Source organism: Geotrypetes seraphini, chromosome 9, assembly GCF_902459505.1.
Source record: "Geotrypetes seraphini chromosome 9, aGeoSer1.1, whole genome shotgun sequence".
Classification (NCBI taxonomy): Eukaryota; Metazoa; Chordata; class Amphibia; order Gymnophiona; family Dermophiidae; genus Geotrypetes; species Geotrypetes seraphini.
The window spans coordinates 124,201,089-124,222,644 of NC_047092.1; the positions used below are offsets into that span (position 1 = coordinate 124,201,089).

General features: G+C 40.0%; 1 protein-coding gene across 1 annotated transcript in view; it reads left to right on the forward strand.

The window, feature by feature from the left end:
• The window catches only part of INPP5D (inositol polyphosphate-5-phosphatase D), a 377,227-nt gene that overhangs the window by 181,593 nt on the left and 174,078 nt on the right, over positions 1-21,556 (forward strand). Inside the window, exons 9-11 of the mRNA XM_033958845.1 lie at positions 8,441-8,564; positions 13,321-13,427; positions 16,513-16,615. Coding sequence (XP_033814736.1) covers positions 8,441-8,564; positions 13,321-13,427; positions 16,513-16,615 — 334 coding nt within the window. The remainder of the gene's footprint in view (positions 1-8,440; positions 8,565-13,320; positions 13,428-16,512; positions 16,616-21,556) is intronic.

A 21,556-nucleotide genomic window follows, 5' to 3' on the forward strand; every position in this document is an offset into this window, starting at 1 on the left:
TTTGAGCAGGGAGATGTGGGGAAGAAAATTAAAAATGCAGGGACAGGGATGAAAAATGTGCTTTACTGAGGGGATGGGATAAAAAATACGGGCATGGTGAGGGGATGGGAATGAATCTTTATCCCCGCATCACTCTCTACTTTGAAATCCAAGCCAATAATGAGGGAAGTAGCAGTATCCATCCAATATTGGAGGGTACATTTTTTTTACAAGTAAAACTGATTTCAGTGAAGATAAAATTTGCCCCTTATTCCTAAACCTAAGTCTCTGGCAAATGCCAAAATCAAAAAAATCTTGAAAGAGCTCTGCACTCAAGACTGGAGAAGAGTGTACATATAGTCAATGGTCTTCCTCCCCAAAATTTGTATGGTAGGACAATCCCAAAATAGCATGAAACAAGGTACTGACACCAATGCCACATTTGAGGCAAGACGAAGAATCTACTAAATGGACATTGAAAGCCTATTGTTATGAGAAATAAACCCTATGAAATATTCTATATTGACATTCATAGTTATCAGTGTTATGTGCCATCTGGGGAATTTTTTTTTTATTCTTGGGAAATATAACAGCCTTAACGGCTGAGTGCTATCACCCAGACCTGTTGTAGTTTGCCATAATTTTTAACTATACCCAGGGTCTGAAAAGATTTGTGTAGTCTAGAAATGGTCTCCTTAAAATCTAGGTCCATGGAAAACAATTCCCTAAGTTTAAGTCCAACTGAACAACATAAATTATCAATCCCAAGTGATTGTATATAATTTGACAGCTGACAATATGCAAAAAGAACACAGAGATTGAGGAAGGTCCTGAAAAGATTGCCCATCAGATGTGCCTGTATCAGAAAGAAAATGTTCTACCCTTGTGTACCCTGCTTGTTCCCAGTGTTCAAATATTAAGTTATCCACCTGAAAGTGGGATATCAAACCCACTCTCCCGATATCCTGTCAAATCCTTCCAGAGTTAGAAACATAGAAACATAGAAATAGACGGCAGATAAGGGCCACGGCCCACCAAGTCTGCCCACCCCAATAACCCTCCCCTACCTTTCTCTGTGAAGAGATCCCACATGACGATCCCATTTTGACTTAAAATCAGGCACGCTGCTGGCCTCGACCACCTGCAGTGGAAGATCATTCCAGCGATCAACCACCCTCTCGGTGAAGAAGTATTTCCTGGTATCACCGTGTAGTTTCCCGCCCCTGATTTTCCACGGATGCCCTCTTGTTGCCGTGGGGCCTTTGAAAAAGAAGATGTCCTCTTCCACCTCGATACGGCCCGTGAGATATTTGAACATCTCGATCATGTCTCCCCTCTCTCTGCGTTCCTTGAGTGAGTATAGCTGCAATTTTTCAGCCTTTCCTCATACGGGAGATCCTTGAGTCCCGAGACCATCCGGGTGGCCATTCGCTGGACCAACTCAAGTCTCAGCACATCTTTGCAGTAATGCGGCCTCCAAAATTGTATACAGTACTCCAGATGGGGTCTCACCATGGATCTATACAATGGCATAATGACTTCGGGCTTCCGGCGACGAAACCCCTACGTAAACAACCTATGATTTGTCTAGCCTTAGATGAAGCTTTCTCCACTTGCTTGGCAGTCTTCATGTCCTCACTGATGATCACCCCTAAGTCGCGTTCTGCTACAGTCCTTTGTAGGATTTTACCATTAAAGGTGTAAGTCTTGCATGGATTTTGGCTGCCAAGGTGCCTCAACAGTAGACTTCTCTTCAAATCTCTAGGCAAATCTTTATGTGGCACATAAAGCAAATAATTAAAGTACCATGGGGCCATATGTTCTTGCTTTAAATCTGTAGGTGTATAATCTCAAAATTGTAATAGCCAGTCTTTCAGATGGTGAGCCAAACAAGCCTGATTGTACCTATGGAAATCAGGCAGACCCAAACCTCCCACTTTACAACTTCCATATGAAATTATAATCTCCATTTAGATTTCTTTCCTTTCCAACAAAAACTCCCTACCAAAACCTTTAATTTTCACAAATCCTTCTGCAAGAAACTTATAGGTAATGCTTGTAAGTCATAAAACCATTTAGTAAAGGCGATCATCTGATACAAACTAATTTTACTACTAAGAGACATAGGCAAATGCTTCCACAGTTCCAACTGATGTCTAGTGATTCTCAATAAACAGCTTATATTTAAAGGATCAAGCATCGTTGGATCCCTAGGCAATAAGATTCTTAGATATCTAAAATAGTCTCCCGCACATCATAAAGGAAATGCATTGCCCAATTGCTTCTTTACCCATTCTCCAATATCCAAAGCCTCAGATTTCTATAAATTTAAAGTGAATCCTGAAAAATCTTTGTACTCTGTGAAGCTTTCCAATAAAGTAGTCCATGAGTCCCGGGGATTAGTCAAGTGGACCAGCAAATTGTCAGCAAAGGCTACCAACTTAAATTCCTGGTGGCCTATGAATACCTCCCTAATACCTGGATTATCCTGGACCTCTCTCAAGAATGGATCCAATGTTAAAACAAGTAAGGGAGATGACAGGCAATCTTGTCTGGTACACCTAAGAAATGGGAAAGACTCGGAAAGATGACCATTTACTTATATTCTGGCCCTAGGTTCTGCATATAAGGTCTATAGCCAAATAAAACCAACCAGTAATATTATAATGCTAAGGCCTGAAACAAAAAATCCCATCGAATGTGATCAAAGGCTTTTTCCACATCAAAACTAATGACTAGTGAGGAATTACCCTGCCAACTGACATACTTGCTCCAAGGAAGCTAAGATTTTCCTAACATTCTTGATAACATAATGGCCTCTAACAAATCCTACTTGAGCATCTAGTTATATGGAAGGAAGCACCCTTGCTAAAACAATTAGCTAAGAGTTTTGCCAAAAGTTTCGTTTCCATGTATAACAACAAAATAGGTCTCTAAGACTCTGGAAATAAAGGATCCTTCCCTGGTTTCAATAGAACAATTATCTGGGCCGATGTCAAACTATCCGGCATAACACAATGTTCAACAATATGATTAAACAAGTTAGGCAGTGTCTGAAATATGCCCCTCTGTAGAATTTTATAAAATTCCACCTGAAAGCCATTAAGGCCAGGCGTTATACCTAGCCTATTTTGTTGAATCACATTCTCAATCTCCTCTGATGTTACAGGACATCCCAAAAGCTGGCCATCTGCATATGATATCTGAGGGAGCTTTACACTAGAAAGATAACTATCCCCATCTAAGCCATCCTCCAGAAGCCTAGAATATAACCGCTTGTAAAAGGATTTTAAAAGGTGACAGACCTTTGAATCTGAATGGATTTCATGCCTAGAACTTGTTTTCATTTTTTACATTTTTTTGAGGGCCTTTCCACTCGTGCACCATTTCAGCTAGTAATCTACCATTTTTATTTCCATGCTTATAAAGTTGATACCTATAATATTGTATAGACTTTGTTGCTCTTTGTAAGAGCTGATTAAGTGCCACCTATATATTCAGCAATTGCAGCTTATTCTGAGGAGCTGAGTGAGCCCTAAAAAGATGTCATTCATAGCAAACCCTTTTTTCCAAATGAAGAATCTCCCTATTCCTGGATTTCCTCTTATTACTATAGTAACTAATAATTTGTCCCTGCTATAACACTTTAGTAGCCTTCCAAAATAAAACTGGGTCAGTTTCATGGTTAATTCCAGTTTATCATCAGGATCTTTGCCCAAGATCTGGAAACAATCGATTATTTATCCAATCATTAAGAATCAAAAAAGTAGCACTCAGGACATGTCAAATTACCGACCTATAGCAAATATCCCATTTATGGCAAAACTTACTGAAAAAATAGTTTTTCATCAAATCTCAGAATTTGTTGAGAAAACAAAGTACTTCATCCTAATCAAACCGTTTTTCGTCATTACCACTCTACAGAACTGTCCCTTTTAGGACTTATTACAAAAATACTTTACCATCTTGATCATCACTAATCAGTACTGCTTATTTCCTTAGACCTCTCCTCTGCTTTCAATAGCATTGACCATAACCTGTTACTAACACGACTTCATGAAATCAGTTTATTTGACCAAGTTATGGACTGGTTTGTTTCTTATTTCTCAGACAGATCATACAAGGTTGTTTTCAATGGCGCATCGTCCGAACCTTTTATCACCAAACACGGAATCCCGCAAGGTTCTATCTTGTCACCATTGTTTTTTAACATCTTTATGTCGCCCCTTCTGATGATGGGCCAATCTATTAGCTTTACTACATTTGCATATGCCGACAATGTCCAATTAATCCCATTGATCTTAACAATATAGTGGAAGATGCATCCATAAATCATAAATTAGAAAAAATTAAAACATGGTTAGACTCAAACAAACTGTCTCTTAACATTAATAAATTGAAACTTAGGATTTTCCCTTTCAAAGAAGGAATAACTCTTGAGGCTCCCCTGAAGTTCAAATCGCTCCCAATCAAAGTTGTCCCTACTCTAAAACTGTTAGGAGTTACTTTCGACAGTAAATTTTCTTAGCACAATCACATTAGCATGGTTGTCCAGAAATGTTTCTATCGTCTTCGAATGATACGTTCTCTTGCAAAGTTACTAGAACCAGCTTCTTTGAATACATTGATCTACTCTCCAGTAATCTCTTGCATAGACTACTGTAATGCCTTTTATAAAGGCATTACAAAAAAGGAAATTAGACAGCTTCAGATTGTGCAAAACACAGCTGTTAAGATCATTTGTGGCGCTACGAAATACGACCATGTCTCACCTCTCCTATTCAGTGCACATTGGTTACCCGTTGAAACATAGAATTAGTTATAAAATTTTACTTTTAACCTTCACAACAAGACTAAATAATCAACCGGAGTTTATTAACAGACTTTTAATTCCTTATAATTCTTTAAAATCGCTTCGTTCAATGTCACAAAATCTTCTTGTCATACCCTCTTTAAAATTAATCAACACGTTGCGTTCCAACAACTTTGCTTTCACTGCCCCCACTCTCTGGAATTCACTGCCCAATCATTTGCACAGTGAATCTGAAATTCAAATCAAAATTAAAAACATTTTTGTTCCAGGATGCTTTTGGACAATAACTGTCCTCTTAAAGACAAAAACAAACAAATTTTATCACCTTTTACCCTAACCTATTGTATTTTCCTTTTTTGTTTTGCTTTTTCTTTCACGATTGTAGTTCTTCCCTTTCTTTCCTAATGTTTGAAGTAAGTCCATAAGTCTTATCATGTGTTTTATTAAGCCACTTTGGTTTTGTCTAGTATCCCTGATTTTTAAACTGTTTTTATGTAAATTTCATATTGTACACCGCTTAGAAACCTGATTAAGCGGTCAAATTTTTTTTTAATAAACTTGAAACTTGAAATTACCTTACAGTTCCTGATCATGTATCAGTTGGGATATTGTAAAAAACAACCTCAACATTAAAGTCCTAACCAAGCACTCCTCCCCTCACCTAGACCTCCTAGCCTGCCAACTCTCGGACAACTCTCTCACAGGAACTCTGAACTGCCTTCTCTGCTATGTCACACCAGAGAAATGGAACACCTCCAAACAAGATCTCGAAGAGTTCATACCTCCAAACAAGTAGCGGATATTCTCTCATTCCTCAACACCCTCTCTTACCAGATACTCAGTCCTGAACCCACGCATGAAAAGGGCCATCAACTTGATATTGCCGCATACACATCCCCCAACCTCAACACACAAAATATCCACATTACCAACGGCTCATGGCTTCCTACCTTATGGTCTGACCACTACAAGTACACCTTCACCATCAACTGGGAGCTTAATAACATCAAACCTACTCCAAGCATAACAAGCTTCAAGTCCAGACGGAAAATCGAACCTACCACATTCTGGGACACAGTAGACCCAGCAATTGACTTAAACAACCCCAAAGAATTCATAAACACCTGGCGTACCTTAAGCGAATCCACTTTGAACAAACTAGCAAAACAAAAAACAAAATATGCAGACCATCAGACAAATGGTTTGACGCCGAACTCCTACACCTAAAAAGGCAATGCAGACAACTAGAAAGGACATGGAAAAAACAGAAACAAGACCACAATAAAACAGAATGGAGATCCCAAATCAAGCAATACAAAACCAAACTGAAGGAAAAACGAAAAGACTACTACTCCAAACTAATAGGCACCGAAAAAACGGACACCAAAAAACTTTTCAGCATTGTAAAAAACCTCACCAACACCAAACCCTTCCTCGCCACCCAAGGAACACAGACTCCAACAGCTTCTCTACTAGCCGACCACTTCAAACATAAAATAATTACAATCAGAACCACATTCAACAACACTCAAAACATCATAGAAGAGATTCAAATAAAACCCACAACAGATGAAGCCATTTCAGCAGACAGGATCTGGACCAACTTCCCAATGACACAATGGTCAGACCTTGACTGACTGTACAAAAAATACAGCAAATCTTCTTGTGATTTGAACAACTGTCCCCCTTACCTACTAGCCACAGCGTCCACTAAATTCATAGCTTGTCTCACGCTATGGCTGCAAACCACCCTCAGGGAAGGTCAGTTCCCTCCGGAACTTGGCGAAATCTTAATCACCCCAATACTAAAAGACCCCAAAGGCCCAATAGACAACCCAACAAATTATAGACCAATCGCTTCTATACCTCTATACGTCAAACTCATAGAGGGCCTAGTAGCACAATATCTCGCCAATTACCTAGAAGACCACCACATTCTACACCCTACTCAATCCGAATTCAGAGCCAATCCGGATTCAGAGCCAATCTTCTGGTTTCCCTACTAGACATAGCCCGTCAGCACCTCAGCAAAGGAAATAAGTTTCTAATCATCCAACTAGATCTTTCAGCAGCATTCGACTTAGTTGACCATTCCATACTACTTCAGATACTAAATGCCATAGGAATATCAGGTAATGTTCTCAACTGGTTCCAAGGATTCCTCAAAACAAGATCATACAGAGTCAAGTCAAATGATCTTTTATCCGACCCTTGGACAAACCCCTGCGGAGTTCCACAAGGATCCCCTCTATCGCCCATACTTTTCAACCTCTTCAAAGCATCCCTAGGCACTGCCTTAGACGCCCTAAACATTACATCCTTCAGCTACGCGGATGACATAACCATCCTCTTCCCCTTCGACATCCAAGACCCCATCTCCAAAGAACGCCTGAATACAACATTGGAAACTGTAGAAAAATGGATGAGGAACCACAAGTTAAAACTGAACGCGGAGAAAACCAAATTCCTGCTACTAGAGAAGGAACAAAAACCATCCCTAACAGAACTAGATGTAAACACAATTAAATATCCAATACAGAATACTGTCAAAATTCTGGGAACACACCTAAACAGAGGCTGCACAATGCAAACACAAATACACAAAACCATAAAAAAAGCATTCTTCACCATGCGAAACCTAAAAAAAATAAGAAAATTCTTTTCCAAAGAACACTTCAAGATCATTGTACAATCCCTCATACTCAGCTCATTAGATTATTACAACAGCCTCTACCTACCTTGCCCAAACACTATGATAAAACAACTACAGACCATTCAGAACACAGCTATCAGACTCATTTACCTCGCTCAGCAAATTTGACCACGTCACCCCCGCCTATGTAGACTCTCACTGGCTTCCGATAAAAGCAAGAACTCAATTCAAACTCTATTGCTTACTATTCAAAGTAACCCATGGTATGGCCCCCAGTTACCTAAACAACCGCCTTCACCGCTACCGATTACCCAGATCAAGAAGAACTCAGAACCTTTTCACCTTCCCCCCTCATAATGGTACCCGACGTAAGAAACTTTACGACAACCTTCTAGCAACACAGGCAGCGAAAATTGACCCCACCATCACCAAACTGATGATCAAAACAACAGACATCAAAGTGTTTCGAAAACAAATCAAAACATTTCTTTTCAGAAAACACGTCCTTACCCACTATTCCCCTCCCCAAATGCACAAGCACTCTCCCCAGTAAATAACACATTAGTCAACCCTCGAACCTCTTATACCAAAAATATCCAGACTCCTAAATAAGCATCTCCCATAGATATCCATTTAACCTATTCCTAAATAAGCATCTCCCATAGGTACCCATTTAACCTATTCCTTCAATGTTCGGTATCCTTCTTAAGTTACCTAGATTGTTTTCCCCACAGTACCCTGTAACTACTAGAACCCTATTAAGTTATTCTTTCGATAAATCCAGATATCTTATAACTGTATTTCTATACCACAATAATGTAATTTACTTGAAGCGTTGTTATGTAATTCTCTCGGTAATGTCCCTGATCTCTTTTAACTGTAATCCGCTTAGAACCGCAAGGCACAGGCGGAATAGAAATCACAAATGTAATGTAATATTTTGGGAGTTGGTTTAAGATAGAGGTTATTAAATAGACTTTTCTCTTTTCTTGTAGGTGAAATCAGAGTCTCTAGGAATTCCTCAAAAAATGCACCTCAAGGTTGATGTGGAGATGGGAAAGCTGATTATCAAAAAAGCAAAGGACGGTCCAGATGACAAATTCTACAGCAATAAGAAAAGTAAGACAACCTGTTACTTGTGATATATTGCCTTCTTTTTCCTGTTGGAAAAGCGTGCTTTGAATTTTAATAAAACAGGATTTGAAAAAGACTGATTAACATAGAACAGCCAGAAGGATGCAGAGTCATGTACTTTGAAAATGATTATGTGCTAGGCATAAAATTAAAGGTTCATATCCTTTAAATCCCTTTTCTTTACCTCCATTCCTTTAGCTTTCTCCTACCTTTTAGCCCTCCAATAAATCATAACAAAATTTAAATTGTGGCCAAAAGATTAACTAAGGATAGGAACATAAATTCCCCAGTGTACCTTCAAAAATTTAGGGGTCCTTTTACTAAAGTGCATTAAGGGCTAGATTCAGTACATGGTGCTAAAAAAAAATTGGTGCCCAAAAAATTCAGCACCCAATACTATTCTATAATGGGCACTCAAAGATGAGCACCCATTATAGAATAGCATTGAGTGACAATTTTGAGCACCAGGACTTACACCTGCTGAAATCAATTGTAATTCCTGATGCCCAATTTGGGTACACATCCTCAGTATTATATAAATATATATATATATATATATATATATATATATATTTTATATAATTTTCAACAACAAATACAAGAAAATATAACTTCTTGTAAAGAAAAACAGCAGTAATTAAATTACAAGTTATCATTTTAAACAAAAAAATGAAAAGTAGAATAATTATATATACTTCCTTTGACCACAATTAACAAGGGGGAGTTAAGGCCCGAATATATGAGAAGAAATTTCTTAATCATTGAGGTAAAATATTTAAGAAAAGGCTTAATCCAGATTTGCTTCCTTAGAATTCACTTCGTCGACTTCAGGCTATCTTTTTCAGCTCCAGAAAAGATTTTAAATGGTCAGGAAGAAAAAATACATACTTAATTTGGGCATACTTCATTATACACTTTCAAAGATATGCTAATAAGAAGGATCCTCCCAGGGATATTACTTCTTGTCTTAAGGAGAGAAATTGTTTCCTTCTTTCTTGGGTCACCTTTGTTACATCTAAGTATGCCCATATTCTCTTGCCATAAAACAGATTCATCCTCAGTATTATATAACATTATGCACACATTTTAAGAATGGCCCTGGCCTCCCATTAACCTCTCATGGCTACACCCCCCTTTTGGTTTGCACACTATGGGCTTTGGGTGCACATTTAAATTAGTGCCAATTAGCACCCAGTTATTAATACTAATTGGCTTGCTTGCTAATTTAGGGCTAGACGCATTAAACGCTCCGATCGGGTGCGGATGGTCGCTAATCCAGTTTGACTGGTTTAGCGGCTGTCGGAATTTGCCGACCTGATGTTGACAATAGCTCACCTCATGGTTTTCCATGCAGTCATACAAAAGTCCCACTCTGGCATGCAAATGACCTCATTACTACTAAAACAAGCCATCCAGTCGATAGCCTAACTTTTGCAGTGCCATAAGCAGACTGCAAATACCGACCATAAAACTGACAGGTCTCTAGCTGACAGGTCTGCCTGTATTTTATTTTATTTTATTTTTTTAATTCATTATTCATTTTCAAATTTACAATAAGTGTAACAATATATCCAAACAAATTAACAATAAATATAACACTTAATAATCATCAATGGTACAAATGATATGCTCTTATCTCCCACCCTTTCCACCTTTTCTTATCGTGTAATCAATACCTTATACAATATGTAACAATAAATGTACCCTTCCCTCCCCCTCCACAATCAAACTTGTAAATTTAAGGGGAAAAAAAAATAAAATGTTATCTAATTGGTACAATACTTTGTAAATGGCTCCCACACATCCTGAAATTTCCTGAAAAAACCGCTCTGTATTGCAATAAATCTTTTCATTTTATAAACATAAGGAATTCCACCAGAAATTATAATTTAATCTACTCTAATTTTTCCAATTATACGTAATTTGTTGAATGGCAACCCCAGTCATTATAAGTAATAATTTGTTATTATTTTTAGAAATCTGACTTTTTGCTCTCATTGCCATACCAAATAGCACAGTATCATATGATAATGCCTGTATTTTAATTTTTTTCTATGAGCACAGATGTGTGTGTGTGTAACACATGCATCTGGCCCATAAAAAACAGTTGAGCTGCCCCCCTGATGATGGCCCCCCTCCCTGATGACCCCCCCTCCCCAATGACCCCCATAACAAAAATGGAGACAGGAGGGATGCCCACTCCCTCCTGCTGCTGTGACCCCAACACCTCACCGGTGAACTGACCTCCCCCCCCCCCCCCCCCCCCCCGCTATTAAAAAAAAAAAAAAAATCCCAACAGCTGAGTGGCAGGAGGCTGTTTTGGGGCTTCCCCGACTGCTAAGCAGTTCGGGCTTCCCCAAACTGACTCTGCACATGTGTGAAAGCCAGTTTCTAAGTGAGCGATCAGATGGGATTATGATTGCCCTCCACAAATTCATTTGCATGGGCAGCCGTTTGAACATCGATCGCTGTTTAGATATTGGTCTAAAAATTGGCCCACAGTGACCCGCATGGTCTTAGCGACTGTGTTTTGTGCATCTAGCTCTTAATTGGGTGCACATCTTGGATTAGCACCTGAATCATCGCAACTTCTGCCTTAAGCCGCTGGAGGTGTCTTAAAATTGTTTACTCTTCACAGGGGAGTTAACACCCTCAACATTCCAAGTTACCACTCTAACCATATAAAAATGATCCATAGAGAAATATATGAGAAGCTGAAATGTAGTCTTAGAGACCCCAGAGCACCATTCCAGGATACAAACATAAGCCATCTGGGTCAACTGTACCATCGGCCGGACAGCTCCTTCACCAGTCAGTTTGAACAACCTAAGTAACATCTCACTGCCCAAATCCCATAACTTTCCCCCCCTTCCCCCTCCCAACTCCCCCAACACCCATTCCAGGTCTCTGACCTCAGAGTGGCCAGTCCATGACACCAACCCCCCTACCCGAACACCCTTCCTTAAACAATGTTATAACTGTCCCCCCTTCCACTCTAAGGGGACCCTATCAACCGTGACTTCACATACCCACAAAAGCCTCCCCTCCCCCCGTAAACATAGAGATTTAAATTTAGCCCTTTAAGATACTGGTAGCCTGTGTAGTCTGTGCATGAAGAGTGTGATGTGGTCATGCCTCTTGCCGCCTTTTCTCAATTGTGCTGCACAATTCTGAATTAGTTGCAGTTGATGGAAACTCTTTTTGGTTAGACCAATGTACAGGAAATTGTAGTAGTCTTGTCATGATGTTATCATGGCATGGACCACTGTAGATAAAGGTGAGCCAGTTGATATTGTGTATTTGGATTTTCAAAACGTATTTGACAAAGTAGCTCATGAAAGACTTCTGAGAAAATTAGAGTCATGGGATAGGAGATAATGTCCTATTATGGATTAAGAACTGGTTGAAAGACAGAAAACAGAGTAGGTTTAAATGGTCAATATTCTCAATGGAGAAGGATAAATAGTGGGGTTCCCCAGGTGTCTATGTTGGGACTGCTGCTTTTTAACATATTTATCGATGATCTAGAGATGGGAATAACTAGAGAGATAATTACATTTGCTGATAACATAAAGATGTTGAAAGTTAAATCGTAAAAGGATCATGAAAAATTGCAAGAGGACCTTGTGAGACTAGGTATCAAAATGGCAGATGACATTTACTCCCCATTTTACAAAACTGTAGCGCAGCTTTTAGCGCCAGCTGCGGCGGTAAGAGTTCCAACGCTCGTACAAATTCTTTGAGCATTGGTACTAAAAATGCTAGTGCAGTTTTGTAAAAAGAGGGGGGGGGGATTAATGTGAGCAAGCGCAAAGTGATGCACGTGGGAAAGAGGAACCTGAACTACAGCTATGTGATGCAGAGTTTCAAGTTAGGGATCACTGCCCAGGAAAAAGATCTAGGTGTCATCGTTGATGATACTTTGAAACCGTCAGCTCAATGTGCAATGATGACTAAGAAAGCAAATAGAATAATAGGAATTATCAGGAAAGGAATGGAAAATAAAGATGAAAATGTTATAATGGCAAGGCCGCACCTCAAATACTGTGTGCAATTCTGGTCACTGTATCTCAAAAAGATATAGTGGAATTAGAAATGGTACAGAGAAGGGTGACAGAAATGAAAAAAGGGATGAGACGACTTTCCTATGAAGAAAGGCTAAAGCGGTGAGAGATCTACAGCTTGGAGAAGAGATGGCTCAGGGGGTAACATGATAGAAGTCTATAAAATACTGAATAGAGTGGAAAGGGTAGATGTGAATCACTTGTTTACTCTTTCCAAAAATACTAGGACTAGGGGGTATGCAATGAAGCTTCCAAGTAGTAGATTTAAAACAAACCAGAAAAAATATTTCTTCACACAATGTGTAATTAAACTCTGGAATTTGTTGCCGGAGAATATAATGAAATCAGTTAGCTTAGCAGGGTTTTAAAAAAGGTTTGGATAATTTCCTAAAAGAGAAGTCCATAGGCCATTATTGAGATGGCTAGCTCAGTTTTGAGGGTGCTGGTGTCAGTGTTTTGATGGCCTTGGTGATCCGACTTAGGATACCTTCAAATGATGGGGTATGGGCATTTCTGCTGCTGCTGAGTGAATCTGAGTCAAAAGTAAAGAGGCCCACCCTGTGGCTACACCCTTTCTATACACCCCACCTATGGGAATTATATCTAAATACTGTTCATATTTTAATGTATCATATCATTAAGTGGTTGAATTTCATTCATGAGTCTTTATTTCTAAGTCTTGCAGTTGATAAAGTCCCAGAAGTTCCCCAATAAACTGGTGATTTTGACAGAGACAGAAAAAGAGAAGACACAGAGAAAAGAATATGTTTTTGCTGACTCCAAGGTTTGTGCTGGGTGTCAGGATTCATGATTCAAAATCCCAAACAGATGAGGACAATAGGGTGTACTTAGTGCCTAGCTGCTGTAAATTAATGACCTCTACAGACTTATTATTTAGACCAGTATTCAAAAGCACTTCTCTGAATACCAGCACATGCTACTGACTGGAATTTTTGATAGCACTATTCAGACAGTGCTTATGAACTTCCTTACAGATTGCCATGGCACTGTGGGATAATTCTATAACTGGGCACCTCCATTTAGAGGCCCCAGGGCTGCACAATAGGAGCCTCTTCCTTAACAGAACCTAGATGTCTAGGCTCTATTATAGAATGCTACCATAACCCGGTATCAGAACACCAATAATGTAAGCTGCCTGCATTTATGCCTGCATTGTCTGATGAAGTGCAGAGGCATGTGTAATTTACAATACAATACAGCAGAGGCATGTGTAACTTACAATATTCTGAAAATTACCTGTGTAAGTAGGATTCCCACTCATGTCCCTCCCCTACATATGCCCCCCTTGCAGATCATTATGTACAGTGGTATGCAAAAGTCTGGAACCACTTGTGAATTTTACATTTTTTCAACTTTCTGACCTTTTATTTTAATTTTTTTATTGTCCCAATAGATATGGCTGTGTACCACATTAAAGGGATATATTTGGCTATTAGAATTCACTCTTTAAGATCCCTTGTTTCTAATTTTATAATTTTGTTGATACTCGAACATAACTACTATAACTTTTACAGCTCATGCTTCAAAACTGAATCGAGACTGTCCAATCAGCATGCATTATTTCTGATCAGGAGGCTGCTTTCATCAGCCAATCACAGTCCAGGGCAGCTATAAAAAGCACAGACCTTTTGGGTTTCATACACTTTCTACATCAACCATGAACAAGACTTGGAACCTGACACTGGAGGAGTGTGTTCATGTGTCAGTGACATGCGAGGAAGGATCTTTGTGCCACTAGATCACCAGCAAAGTCGGCTGCAGTCACAACACAGTAGTATAGATTGTACAAAAGGAGAAAGAGATGGCTTCAGTGGTAGACAAGCCTCGGTCCGGTCATCCATGTCCATCAACATCATGCCAAGATCATGCATTTTAACACATTTCATTGACCAATCGTAAATTAACCTCACCTCAGCTACTCGTGAGTAGTCAGACAAATGTCATTTCAGTGTCAGCTCATCAACAGTTTGTCAATGGTACCTGTAGTTTGGTCTGTGGGGATGCAAAGCATGCAAGAAGCCACTGATGACCGACGTCCAAAGGTGAAACCGGATCAAGTGGGTGCGGAAGCATTCAAGCTGGACATGTGAAATGTGGGCAAAGTGCTTTTCAGCGATTAAAGCACCTTCTGCCTGTTTGGTAACTAGGTTCACACCTATGTGAGGAGATTTCCTGGAGATGAGTTCAAGGCTGAGTGCCTCAACCTCACTATGAAGCATCATTTAAAGGTCATAGTCTGGGGCTGCATGGCTGCTAGTAGCATTGGATGTCTGCACATCATCAATGGAATGGTCAATGGAACCAAGTATATCACAATATTGCAAAAGCACATAATGCCATCAGCTCAGCAGCTGTTTCCAGGCTGGATCCTGTTCCAAGATGATAGTGCACCTTGCCTTCACCCCAAACTGGTGATCAACTAGAAGCATCAGAACAACATCAAGTCAATCGACTGGCCTGTCCAATCTCTGGATCTGAATTCATTTGAGAACTTGTGGTATATTGTGGCCTGGGAGACATCCAAGAGACATGCAGCATCAAAAAATGAGTTGATTGAGCCACTCATTGCAGCCTGGAACCTCATTGTTACCCATGATCACCTCAAACTGGTTCACTCAATGCCGATGTGGTGCAGACAGGTGATCAAGAAGAGAAGGTAGCCCACTAAACACTGAGCCATCACTGACACACAAAACAACCTTTTTCAAGACAACCTACATGAATATGAAGGATAGTTGATGATCATTACTCGATTTATGCAGAAAAACAATTAACATGGCAACTTTAACAAACTCAGAAATTTAAGGCCAATCTAGAATAAAAAGTGGATTCTAATAACCAAATGTATTCCTTATAATGTGGTACATAGACAAATCTATTGAGTTAACAAAAAAGTTAAAATAAAAGATCAGAAAGTTGATGGAAAGCAAAATTCACAAGTGGTTCTAGACTTTAGCATACCACTGTAAATTAGGCAAGTATTTACAGAATAGTGCATGGTTAGAATATTACCATTTACACATGTATGTGTCATTATTCAAAACATTTATGCCCATAACACAAGTGAAAATGTGTGCACCCTGTTTATAGAATTGCCCTTCATCTAGGGTACTAGGGTGGAGCATGGAAGGAGCCAGGATGGTCCTGGGAGTTATCCAGCTAGCAGAAATATTATCTGGATAAGTTATCTTTCCTAAGTTATCCAGATAACTTCTGATAGAAAGCCATTATCCAGATAATTCCAGATAGAAAGCCATTATCCAGATAAGTTCTGGTAGTAACCACCTTATCTAGATTTTCAGCATCAGGCAGTATCCAATAGTGGAGATGAATATCTGGATATTTTTTGACACTGACCACAGTGACTGAATGTTAGCCTGATAATTATAATTGCTATTATTACTACTGTTGTATAACACTATCAGTTGTATACAGTGCACTGCAGATACATAGGAGAGGCCACTGAAAAGTTCTCAGCCCAACTATGAGAAAGATGTGGAGCCATGAAACATACAAGTTATTACACCCTTTTCTTGACACTTTTTTTCGTTTCAATGATATGAAATGAAATGAAAAGTGTCAAGGAAAGTGTTTCATGGCTCCACATCATTCTTTTTGGTTGGGCTGAAAACATTTCAGCGGCCCCTTGAATACTCTGCAGTGGCATCTGTAGGGAACTGAGCGACCAATAATTCAATCTTTGTCCCAAAAGCAATCTGTCTCTGAAAAGAAAATGAGTGGGCGAAAGGAGGGGAGAGAAAATGCAGTCATCTCTCTTGCCCTGGGCATAAGAAAGTACTGATGGAGTAGAAATGATTTTGTTTTCTTGCCTATCCATTTGCCAACAGAAGAGAGAAGGCTTCTGCCAGCTTCTCCAGCAGATGAAGAACAAGCACTCGGGACAGCCGGAGCCAGACATGATCACTATATTCATTGGCACATGGAATATGGGTTAGTTCTTCCCTCATTTACAGAGCCTGCTCAGTCAAGACCAAGTGTCCAGATTAGTACTGCCCAATTTACAATTCGAATCTGTTCACCGATTCACTTCGGGTGAATCGATTTGAATCGATTTAAAATAAAAATAAAAATCGGCTTCCCGATTCAGACCCTCCCCCTTCACCCCCTAAAGCAGGAGCGGCAGCACTGCTCTTGCTGGCCGGCCACTGCTGCACCTGCTTTAGAGAGCGAGGAGGGAGGGTCAGTCGGGAAGTGCTGCTGTGCTGCTGTATGGCTTCCACCCCCCCCCCCCCCCCCGGCATCCAGTTCCCCCCCCAGGCATCCGGTTTCCCACCCTGGCGTCCGGCTTCCCCCCTAGCCTCCCGCGTCCCCCCTAGCTTCCCTGCACTGTTTACCTTTGAGTTGCAGCCTGCACAGAAGATCGCGGTTATAGTGTCTTCGCAAACTTCTTTTAGCTGTTTCCTCCGCCGTGATCCTGCCTCTGATGTCAGAGGAGGGGCGGGACCGCAGCAGAGGAAACAACTCAAAGCAGTTTGCAAAGACGCTATAACCGCAATCTCTGTGCAGGCTTCAACTAGAAGGTAAACGGTGCAGGGAGGCCATGGGGGAACACGGGGGGTGGGTGGGGGGTGCACAGTCCTTCAGAGTGGGGGGTGGAGCAGGCCTTCATGGGGGGAACAGGCCTTTAAGGGGGGAATAGGCTTTCAAGGGGGGGACAGACCTTTAAAGGGGGGACAGGCCATGGATGGTGGCATTGGCCTTCAGGGGGGACAGGCCTTTAAGGGGGAGACAGGCCTTTAAGGGGGACAAGCCTTCAAGGGGGGGACAGGCCAGGGATGGTGGCATAGACCTTCAAGGGGGGGGCTGGCCTTCAAGGATGGGGGAGGTGCAGGCCTTCAGGGGGGGACCGACCTTCAGGGAAGGGGGCCCTGGTGTAGAAGTACATGGAGGGAGGGAGGGAAGGGGGGGTTCAAAGAGACATGCATATGCCAGACTTTGGGGAGGAAGAAATAATGGGTCTAAAAATAGATGGCCACCAGGATGGTCTCGGGGCTCAAGGATCTATCGTACGATGAAAGGCTGAAAAATTTGTGGCTGTACTCACTCGAGGAACGTAGGGAGAGAGGAGACATGATCGAGACGTTTAAATATATTACCAGCCGTATCGAGATGGAAGAAGAGATTCTCTTTCTCAAAGGACCCTCAGCCACAAGAAGGCATCTGCACAAACTCAGGGGTGGGAAATTTCATGGCGACACCCCGATCCTAAAAGACCCTAAAGGTCCAACAGACCAACCATCCAACTATAGACCCATTGCCTCAATACCTCTATATATCAAACTAACAGAAGGACTAGTAGCCAACTATCTAGAAGTCCATAACATACTCTACCCCACACAATCTGGCTTCAGAACCAATTTCAGCACAGAGACATTACTATCTGGCTTCAGAACCAACTTCAGCACAGAGACATTACTAGGCTTCCTTATCGACACAGCAAGACAACACCTCAGCACTGGAAAAAAAATGCTGCTCATAGAACTGGACCTGACGGCTGCATTTGACTTGGTAGACCATAGCATCCTACTGCAAATTTTGGACACAATAGGTATCTCAGATAAAGTATACTCATGGTTTGAAGGTTTCTTAAAATCCAGAGCATACAAAGTAAAACTGGGCAAAGAAAAATCCGAATCTTGGTCCAATCCCTGGGGCGTACCACAAGGATCTCCACTTTCCCCTACTCTCTTCAACCTATATACAGCCTAACCTCTTATAGTTATGCAGACGACATCACCATTCTCATACCTTTTGATCAACAAAAGCTCTCAATGACAGATACACTACACCGAACACTAGATACAGTAACGACTTGGATGGAAGACCACAAACTGAAACTTAACTTAAACTTGACAAAACTAAATTCATCCTCCTCGAAAATAACAAAGTCCCAACCATAACCAATTTAGAAATCAACTCAATCAATTATTCCATTCATACCACCCTAAAACTACTGGGTATGACAATTGACATGCTGCACCATGCAACCAGAAATAAATAAAACAATACAGAAATATTTTGCAGTTATGAGAAACCTTAGACAAATCCGAAAATTCTTCGAAAAAACACAATTCTAGCTCATAGTACAATCCCTAATCCTAGGCCTAATGGACTACTGCAACATCCTCTACCTCCCCTGCACTGGAAACAATGATTAAACAATTACAAACAATTCAAAATATAGCTCTAAGACTTGTCTACTCACTGAGGAAACACGACCACATTACAGAGGCATACATCAACTCACACTGGCTTCCAATACAGGAAAGAATACTATTTAAATTCTACTGTATACTATTTAAAACTTTAAATGGAGACAGCCCAATCTACCTGAACAACAGCCTCATCCAAACTACCACATAGAAAAACACACACTCCATTCACACGCCCCCAATCAAAGAAGTAAAATGGAAAAAACTATACGACGGCATACTAGCCACTCAAGCAGCAAAATTAGATAACCAAATCGCTAATCTACTGATAACAATCCCAGAGTACAAGATATTCAGAAAGGAAATAAAAACTATATTCTTCAAGAAATCCCTGAAAAAGACAATACTACGAGTAATTTCCTTCTTCTCATCTTCTCCCTAACTCACTGATACCACCTGACTCACTCTTGGAAATAACTAAAAATATTCAGGGATACAATCGTAAATAATCACAAAATATATATATCAAAAATGTATTGTAGAGAATGTTTAGTAGCAGGGAGTCATTCAAGCCACATATACACGAATTGCTGACACAACACAACACAACTGTATGAAAATAATAATACAACGGAGAAAAATAAACCTCAATTGTGACAGGCTGGGACTACACAAGTACCCAAACCTATTCAGATCATCACGGGTTTATAAAAAAACTCCATATACATATAAATAAATAATTTTCATTCATACAGAATCAACTCTTTTTCAAAAAAAATTTTTCCAGAGTATAAACAGTGTAGGCAAAATTCAATGCATTAATCGTGTCAAGAAAAGTGACTAGAATCCCAAACTAACTAAATTATTGGCGAAGGCTACAGCTCAACTTCACTTGTATAAGCGGTTGTGGAGGCATAGAGCATAGAATCACAGTAATAGCGAAAATGCACTCATCTGAAGACGTAGAACTTCAAAAAGGACAAGGAGCTAAAAGTTCTACGTCTTCAGATGAGTGCATTTTCGCTATTACTGTGATTCTATGCTCTACGCCTCCACAACCGCTTATACAAGTGAAGTTGAGCTGTAGCCCTCGCCAATAATTTAGTTAGTTTGGGATTCTAGTCACTTTTCTTGACACGATTAATGCATTGAATTTTGCCTACACTGTTTATACTCTGGAAAAAATTTTTTTGAAAAAGAGTTGATTCTGTATGAATGAAAATTATTTATTTATATGTATACGGAGTTTTTTTTATAAACCCGTGATGATGTGAATAGGTTTGGGCACTTGTGTAGTCCCAGCCTGTCACAATTGAGGTTTATTTTTCTCCGTTGTATTATTATTTTCATACAGTTGTGTTGTGTCAGCAATTCGTGTATATGTGGCTTGAATGACTCCCTGCTACTAAACATTCTCTACAATACGTTTTTGATATATATATTTTGTCACTCTTGGAAATGACATATGGTCTTACTTTGTAACCCTCCATCTATAACTCTTTTTGTAATCCGCCTTGAACAGCAAGGTAATGGCGGAATAGAAATCTCTAATGTAATGTAATTAATAACAGCATCTGGGCACCCAGATTCCATTGTAGGATGCCAGCATAACCCAGCATCAGTACACCTGCATCAGTACATTCTGCAGTTGCACCAGTCAGAGACCTGGTTTAACTGCAGGCATCTAAATGGAACAAGGGTGAACATAATTTACAGAATGCCCCCCCTTTAAATTTATATACTATGGCACTTACATGTGCCACTTATAGAATAATGCTTATTCCCTATGGTACACTTACCCACGAAAGTTCTGGTATTCTGTACATTTGCACCCACAGGTGGCCCTTAAATATAGATGCCTGGTTATGGAATTGTCATTACATGTGTATTTATTTATTTAAAAAATTTATATACTACATACAACTATGCAGTTTCCATATGACATACATAGAATCTTGTTTCCCTCCGATTATCACATATAACATTGACATATCAAGACAACATCGTTAATCATCTCTGTTATAATAGGGATAGAGCACAAATTCGATCAATTCAGAAGTTTAAATCATACTTCGATGTCAGAAAAAATAAAATTCTAGAAGGCGATTATCAACTGAAATACATCAAAGCATAAGAAGGCATTAGCAAACAATTGAGTTTGCAGCATTTTCTTAAAATTCATCCTCACCATACAGAACCACAGGATACCAGGCAAGGCATTCCATAGTTGTACGCCAGCCACAGATATCATTGATGCTCCGATCCTAGCATGTAACTCCCTTCTCTGTGAAAAGGCACTATCCTCCAAATTTGATAACTGGCACAGTTGGGCAGGCAGTTATAAAATAGGGCCAGTTATGTGTGTAACATAATTAACTGGCAATAACCTGAAAATGGTGATAATTACCAATAATTGGCATTAACAAGCACTAGTTGATGCTAATTTGCAGCTATGTGCATAACAGACATGCCCCTATTCTATAAACAGTACGCCTAACTTCCTTTGCTTGTTAATTCAAAGGGGGCATTAATGGGGAAGAACATGGGCATGTCGGGGCTTCTGACTATTCTTGATTGCATTTTTAAAGAACAGTTGCATTTATGCACCCAACTGCCGCATTCAGGCGCCATCGTTTATGCCATCCATAGACATAGCATAAGTCTGGCATATAACTGCGGACTTAAACTAGTATTCTGTAACAGATTTGGCATGCAGCTC